The sequence below is a fragment of the Ammodytes marinus genome, assembly GCF_949987685.1.
Source record: "Ammodytes marinus genome assembly, chromosome: 9".
Classification (NCBI taxonomy): domain Eukaryota; kingdom Metazoa; phylum Chordata; class Actinopteri; order Uranoscopiformes; family Ammodytidae; genus Ammodytes; species Ammodytes marinus.
Genome location: NC_137213.1, coordinates 5,286,889 through 5,295,572, shown reverse-complemented (window position 1 = coordinate 5,295,572; position 8,684 = coordinate 5,286,889). Strand labels below are relative to the sequence as shown.

General features: G+C 42.0%; 1 protein-coding gene across 1 annotated transcript; it reads right to left on the bottom strand.

Moving 5' to 3' along the window:
- Window positions 1–205: 205 nt before the first annotated feature.
- ankrd45 (ankyrin repeat domain 45) lies at window positions 206–3,458 on the bottom strand (the record flags this gene model as incomplete). Its single annotated transcript, XM_080034936.1, has 5 exons — window positions 206–210; window positions 360–498; window positions 643–728; window positions 1,899–2,066; window positions 3,224–3,458. The coding sequence occupies 5 exons, from the start codon at window positions 3,456–3,458 to the stop codon at window positions 206–208; spliced, it is 633 nt and encodes a 210-aa protein (XP_079891062.1).
- Between the last annotated feature and the right edge of the window lie 5,226 nt (window positions 3,459–8,684).

Below are 8,684 nucleotides of genomic sequence, written 5' to 3'. Positions count from 1 at the left end.
TGCATGATGCTATCTATGGGCTACGTGTCCTTTGCTCTCATTGTAGCTGGCAGCTGGAGTGATTTCATATATTGCTGAACATAATTCAAACACCACAAGTATTACCATTGATACACATAACACTATTTCACTTTTCCAGACATTTATTGGAGCGCTGACATTGCACAGATCTGCTTTAGATCTTTCCCGCTGGTTCAACAGACACTTACGCTGCAAACAAAAAAATAAGTATTATACAGCTTACATAGTTCACAAGTAGTAAAACCATAAGGCCACAGTAGCAAAAGGAAAACATACGATGCTTCTTACACACGGGAGAGATGTGTTTGCTTCCAAGTATTATAAATATGAATACTTACACTGAGCTGCCAGCTTGCTGAGAACGGGCTGAAGGATGCCCTCTAAGTCTTTCCTTTGGGCGGTGACTTCTGAGAGCATGGGGAATTTGAAACTCTGGAGCCAGTCTGACTTGGCAGAGCAGGCTCGCGTACAGGAGTTCTGTGTAGAGACAGGAGAGAGACACACAGTGAAGAGAAGGCACTGGAGCTGTGGATAAGGAGAGCAGTGCCCTCCCTCATCTGGATGGCTATTTTGGCTATTTTAAAAGTTTGTCTAGATTAGAACCATAAGACCAATGGATACCTTTTCCTCCTTTGTGAGGTTCTTCTCTGGGTCAGAGATGAGGTCTTTGGCAAACGCCACGTATGACATCAAATCCTGTTGGGCGTCTGCACACACACACACACACACACACACACACACACACACACACACACACACACACACACACAAACAAACACTACTTAAGAATCATATGCTCTGTTGACTGCCTTCATCAAAAATCACGTAGAAAAATACAAAGTTAAATTTATTTTTTATAATAAATATATGTATGTTTTTCCGTACATACATTTTCAAGACAACCATTGAAATAAATAGTAACTAAAACAGTATACAAACCTAAGACTATAGTGGGCCTGCTAGTATACAGTATATACTGTATTTACATACGGTACCACTCGTACATTAAAAGGACTAGAAATTAAACAGAAGCTACAGTAGTAGTACGTTTAAAGAGGACCTATTATACTACTTTTCTGGTCTTAATTTCTTGTTTTACACTGCTATAGAGCAACCTGACACGAATCACATCACAAAAAACTATGTAGATTTTCGGGAAGCTCTTTCTCTTATTTTGGCGATCCAGCACGTCCTGTCAACACTTGAGTGTGTGTGCTTCGGGCATCTCCGCTGCCTCCGCCTGTGCATCGGCCATCTCCGCTACCCTCCCCCCCTCCTGCAAACCCCACTCCGTTGTGATTGGTTACCTTCCTTCCGGAACACTTTCAATGGCGGGAAGCGCGAGCATGGACCTAAAAGGCGCGAGGCAGACGCGAACAGGGAACTGACAGCATTACCATACATGGAAACATCAGCGTGGTGACGTCACAAAGTTTTATGCGACGTCACAAATTATGAAAGGGTAGACCGCTTTGAAGACGTGACTTCTCGACTGGCTAGAATAGTGTTTAGTGCTCTGCACAGACACCCCAGACGGTCAGCAGGGAATATGTCGAAATGCATGTAAGTCATTATTTGATAATTTAGTATGGTTAAGCATGACTATGAATCATCATAACAACGTTTATAGGTCATAAAAGTCAAAAAGCATCATAGGTCCTCTTTAAGCTATTGTGTGACACAAACAATATTTGAAAAATAAACACTATTGCTTCACAGTAGGAAGCAATTAACGTCATGTTAAATCTTAAACACACGCCTTTACTAATCAAAGGATGCAAAAAAGAATGCCATTATAACAGCAGCTACACACACACACACATACACACACACACACACACACACACACACACACACACACACACACACACACACACCTGCCACGACGAGAAGGCGGGTACAGTCTGTCTTGGAGTATTTCCTGCTCAGGTCTATGGGCCTCTCTCCTCTGAAGGTGTGGCCCTGTGTGTCCGCTCCCAGCTCCAGCAGGGTCTTCACTGTGTCCACGTGTCCCCAACAAGCAGCCAGGTGCAGGGGGGAGTAACCTGTGGAGCACAGAGGGTCTGACTGAGAACCAGGGATGGGCAGCACAGGAGCGTGTGTCAAACATTTCAACTGTGATTATAGTGGCTCAAGACTAGGTTAGTGTGTCAGGGCTGTTTGTATAGGCCTACAGTAACCGCCACTGAAAAGTGTATGAGTAGAATTTGTTCAGGACACTTTATGCAATATTACAGTCAGTATTCTGTATTCACATAAAATTGTAATTTATTACCAAATTGGCCATGAGTAGACAAGCAAGGGTTAGCACCTGACTTGTATCTATAATGCTGAATAGGCTAGTATTGTTGATGTCCGGTTATAGAAGTAGCTTCTGTAGGCTATATTCTATCATGCTCGAAATAATCAAGGCAGATGTTTGTTGTTTTCAGTAGATTCTAAACAGTGTAACAGTATCAAACATTGTAACAACATGGTAATGTTTAAAGGAGGATTCCACTGAAATCATGTTATTCTACCCAGTAGCCTAATGCAACATAAACCTGTGTATCATTCCATGAAAGGTAAGCTCAGATATCTTCTGGTCTAATGTTTGGCTAATTCAATGCAGGGTCAAAAGCTTTCCTAATAAAATAAATGTGATTTCCTATATGGTAATAAACACTAGCAGACATTGAATCTTGGTTATTTCTACATTATGATTTTACATTGCATACTTAAATCTTCCAACCTAATCTAGTTGAAGTAGCTGGATAATGAAAAAAAAAACATTTTGAACTAACTTAACTTTATTGCTTAGGCTGCTATACTAACCATATTTTGTTATTAATGTTTCTTTGTGGTGGGTAGATTGAACTGATAAGACCATGAGACTATGACTATGACTCAACACTGTTAATTGTTGAATGAGAGAGTAGGCTACACATTTGTGACGTGTTTTTAATCATTGTTTTTTAATGGCTCGAATAAATAACTACTTGTACTAGGCTACTAGCCTACTGGACTCAAGGCAGTGGTTTGCAATTATTCTTCAATGGTGTAGGCCTAAGCCCCTACATCTTTTGGGGCCCCAGTAAATATATTCTGTAGGCTATGTCTAGCAACTCCCCTTGTGATAAGTGACCCAACTTGAAACCTAAGCTAGTTCAAAGTGAACAGTTTTAGTTAATAAACCCCTACACAGATTCCTTGCTGCTCTCACCCCTGATGGTCCTCCGGTTGACCCTTGCTCCGTGTGCTAGCAGCTCCCGGACCAGGGCGCTCCTCCCCAGCATGCAGGCCGTCAGCAAAGCGTTTCTCCCGGCCTCGTCCGTCAGGCTGAACAGGTTCTCATCTTGGTCCTCCTCTGCGGCACCCTCGCTTTCTAAATGCTCCTTCATGGTCTCCAGGTCCCCGGACAACACGCACTGAAAGATTTCTTGCTGTATCGATGTCATTTTTACGCACACTTCTCCTGCTCATGTAGCCCTAATGTAAAAGCTACCTGGCTGTCCTAGATTGTTCCTGGAACTTTTGATGGAACGGCTGTATGTCACACACGGACAGGAATGGAATGGACGGTTTCCATGGGAACAGCGTCACCAGCAATGAGAGGTAGGCTACTAAGAATGTAGGAATTAACAACTTCTATGTCTGCGATCAAGTTTCTCTCTTTGAAAATACTTTTTTTTGACAGCAGTCTTACCCAGTCGAGTTAGTTTACCCATATGTAGTATATGCTTGCAGAGAGTTGTTTTCCTAAACGAAATTGTTTCAAAATAGTCCTTTAGATTAGAACAATGCCGTGTGCCATTGTTGTGGAATTTCCCATCGACTGTGGTTGCATTTGAACGCACCTTAGTGATTGGTTACTGGGGTGCATACAACGGTTCCATGGTGTAATGGTTAGCACTCTGGACTCTGAATCCAGCGATCCGAGTTCAAATCTCGGTGGGACCTGATTTTGAGTTCAATGTCATGCGAATTGATAGTATATAAATGCCATGTCCATAATCACAAATTAACTGAGCGTGACATGTGATAAATCGCAATTCTTAAATGTATATGCTTAAACAAGACTGAGAAGAATAACTAGCCTTCAAAGTGTAAACAATTCCTATACCTGATTAAAAAACAAAACAATAAATGAATAAACACATGCTCATCAAATTTGGAGCAAGAGACTGCAGGTGAATACGGTAAATTCTTTCAATAATAGATCATAAAACCCTGCCAGGTGATTACTCGCATTAAAGCGACTCTTTCCTTTGGTGCATTTTTACACTTTTTTTGGATTAGGTTAAAATTGTTTTAATAAGGTAATTACACTCTAAAATATAAGACAGACCCATCAGGGGGGTATACTACGAAGCGAGATTAAGGGCTGAGCGAGGTCTGTTGAGTCTAAAGCGGTCTAAAGCCAGCATTTTCGGTATCACGAAAGGTGGCTCTCTTTTTACCTGGCTATATCACCGTGGTAACAGAGGCTGCACGGCTAACCTGCCCAGACCAGTTTTTGTTGCAGAGTTTGAGTTTAAATTCGGCTCTTAGAGCGCTGCTCTTTAAGGAAACTACACATTTTTAAATCCCGCGGACCTGATTATATTGTCTGAGCGATACTTCTCACTGAGTAAACTAGTTAAATCAGTAAACTTATTGATCAGTAAGTAAATGAACAAAACGAAGCCGTGACATAAGGCTTACATTAGAGTGAATTGTAACATCGCGCTGCGGCTTTTTGCCACATGCATAGTTATTGATGCAGAAAATGTAAAATAGCCTAGAGACCTATGCAGCGCCACTCTATGCTCTCACCTCAAATGATTTTACCTGGCGATCTACACACACTGGCTCTTAATGAAGCGTTCTATAAAATCACAGGTTGCAACCTTATTTCAATGTAGGCGTCTTTCTTTTCATCAGTAGCGATTACAGTTGGGACGTGACAGGTGACAGCTGTCACAGTTCGGACATCGCTGCAGACTCGCAGGTTAAGATTCTCACAGTAGATTCATATTTGTCCGGAAAATACAGACTACAGGTTTTGTGTCTAGGCTATTTATTTTAATGGTATTTATAAGATGCAAATAAAGGGCTATTAGCCTAAATCAAAATCAAAATTGTATTAATTTTGATGTGGCCCAAAACTACAGTGGTTTTCCACATAGGCTATGCAATGCTATTCATTAGGGGACAGTGTCAGACTTAAATCAGATTCTTAAGTGTAGGATTATCATTCAACTAGGCTAAATGGTGTAGCCTACTGTTTAAATCAGAGTTCAACCTTTAATTGCTTTATAATGTCACGTTACGCACTGCGAGAACGATCTGTAAAATAAATTAATCAATTCAGTAGCCCAATTTTCTGACAACATTCCACTCTCTCCTTATTTGCAGTAAGAGTTTTTTTCGGCTCTCTGTTTTCTGCTGTTCTGTGATAATTCAGACTGACAAACTCTTATGAAGTCAGCGAAGTCAGCTGCTCGCAATCAGTCCGTTAGTGTAAAGTTAGCGGCACAAGATCAGTCCAGTCAGTGCGGAAACAGTGTCAAATGACGGCCAAACGCCCCCTCTCATGGGGACGCGCACAGAGCCTGAAGCTGAAACCCTCGTTCAACAGAAGAGGTTGATAACTGCCTTCGTGATACCGGTTAGCTCTGAGCGAGGGTATGTGTTATGTTGAACCAGATCAAAAAAAGAGAGCCAGGCTCTGTTGAGTTTGTTTCGTAGTATACCCCCCTGGAGTAAAAACAAACAATGATTTCAATCTCATAATATTATGAAAAATATATATAAAATTCAACCAATCAAATCGTTCGGACCGAACGATTTGATTGGCCGACAGACCTGTCTGTTTGCGGTCTGCTTCTGCATTCTCAACTAGAGGGTTTGTTTTGATTCCACGGCAGACTGTAGCGAGTAGCGACCATTGTAGAAAAGGCCCCAACGTTCATAAGTTACAGTGTTGTTATTTCTTACAGTGTGTTAAAATGTGTTTTGTTCAGTGTGGATAGCTGTCAGTTAGGGCCGTGACGTCAGTCGGACAGAGAGCCTGTTTAGTTTCCGTTCTCTTCTCCCTCGGTCAGATGTGTGAGCGTTGCCGCAGTAAGCGATCATTCCACATGGAAACGTGTTTATCTGAGTTTTTGTGAATCACCCGTGTGTGAGTATGTACATGCAGTCCCGATCGCTGTTATAATATAGTTTGCATGCGATTCGCGGGTCGCAACAGCTGTCTCCTCACGAGCGGAGTTTAAACCTTTGTTCTTTTCCCGCGATCTATATGCGACTGTGCCTGTGAATGAAGGAAAATAAAGAGCGGATAAAACCCTACTCCTCCTCTCCTAGTCTCATGCTTATAGTCTGACACCTTTGGCCATAAGTGGTATTCTGGCCGACACCTCTGAAGTGAAACCAGTGATACAAGCATGGAACGAGGGTGTGGGGGCATTGGAGGGAGGTGGGTTGGTATGATAGTGCTGTAATTCTCAATTGCACGATGGGTGTGAGTCCCTTTAAAACAAAAAAACATTTATGTCATTTTTTTCCAGAGATGTTTCAATAATAGATATAGCTAGTTTTCTAATGTCCAACTCAACGAAAGTTACCGTAGCCAGAATATATGGTTGGAAGACAGGGAAGATTAGTTTAGAAACATTGCTTGTCTCAGACTGGCCTAGTTAGTTTCAAATATTAAAAAAGAAAACAAATGCAAGCCTATAGTCCAACAAATAATTTATAAGAAATGTATTTATTTGTGTATTCTACTGTTTCATGACCAATGTTTGTTTATTCATTTATATAGGCCTTTATATTTCAGCATGTATTTATTCATTCTATATCATTCTGTATTATTCATTTCAATTGTCCTCCACAGTGTAAAGTAGCCTGGTCCTACCAGACCATCGTACTTCATTTCATTTGTACAGAATGTTATGAAGCGGGTGTCTGTTGAAGTTTAAAACTATTGGATCTTCCCAGTGCCACTCTGGATCTGCCAACCAATCGCATAACGTTTTGGTTGTGATGTCATGCGCCAGCCTCTGACTACAAATGAAACTGAAGCACAACCTCAACGTCATTGTTCTCAGCCACTCCCTCTGTTCGCTGATTGGACCGGTAAAAATCTGCCGGAGAAAACCGCGAATATATCGCGGACCCAGACTGACTACTGAAGGGAAATTAAAATTGAGCGGAAGTAGGTAGGCGGGCGGTACCAGGCTAAGTGTAAAGATAAAAATAAGTGAAATCTAGACTATCTAGAAAATCTTAAATGTGATTTTTATATATCCCACACAAGCCAATTGTACCTGAAGGCAGCATATTTCCAGATATGTGGGGTTCCATGGTGTAATGGTAAGCACTCTGGACTCTGAATCCAGCGATCCGAGTTCAAATCTCGGTGGGACCTGATTTTGAGATCAATGCCATAGCATAGGTACATCCAGTGCAGTCAAAAGCTAACTGTACATGTTTGCCCCCATCCCCCTGATCCAGTAGCCTAGTTTCTGGACAAGGTGAAGGAAGCTGGGGTTGTAATGTATGTTGATATCTGTTCTATTTGACAAGTATACTGTACTGTTGGCACGGTGACATTTTAATATATCCTTTAAGTATATAAACCTTAGGTGTGATTGTAATATTTCCCACCCACATTCCATTTGAATGCAGCTCAAGTGGTAACATAGGGGTTCCATGGTGTAATGGTTAGCACTCTGGACTCTGAATCCAGCCTTTGTTTCTCGGTTTTGAAGGCTGCACCAGATGGATCCTTTGCGGCCCAACATATCCCATGATTCATTGCGTTTTTTTCAGGGATGGCATAAAATAAAATAACAAAACAGCAACGTGTTGCTCCATCTTCTTAACTTATATCTTCCTTTCTTTTTTTCTTGTACTTTTTTTTCTTTTCGTCTGGTAGGCAACTTCTTTTTCTTTTTTCCTCCGTTGACAAAGCTGTTTCCGTTGGCAGCAATCAGGGTTGCTAGGCAGCACAGGAGCGGCGAGTCGTCACGCAAGGTAACGGCTTGTTACGCAAACCGGAAATGCTCGTAAACGGAGACCTGCGGAGACCTTCTCGTTTAACAACACTCGTTCGGCGTCGTTCGGCCTTCGAATCGGCCTTCATAGGCTATAGCCTTCATAGACCGCGAGACCGCGTCCTTCCAAGGGCGCGGTCTCTGTAATGGGATACAGCTGAAGGCTGCATTTCTCGGCTGCATATGAAGGATAACAAGCCTTTGCGCGCCGCTATGACGCAATCGGTCTTCAAATGCAGTCTTCGTAGGCTGCAACCCCTGAATCGAGATCCAGCTCTAGACATCCTGCTTCATGAAGGGCGTTCACCATTTACGCCCACCTGTTAGACCCGTTTCCATGCAGGTGGGATTTAGAAACGGTACCCCTACCAATCTAATGTCAAAGTCTGTACGTGGTCCCCCCATCTCACTGATCCAGCAGGTTCTCGACAAGTCAAAGTCAGCTTTATTGTCAATTTCAAAATATGTGCCGGACATGCATAGGAATCTAAATAAGAGAGTTGAGCTCACAAGGTGAGGGAAGCCAGGTTACAATTAATACTGTTGTGCCGTTCAATGAAATATATGTTCTATTTGACAAGTCTACTGTACTGTAGGAGCAGAGACTTCTTCATATGATCATGTTTAGGAAGAATATAAAACCTA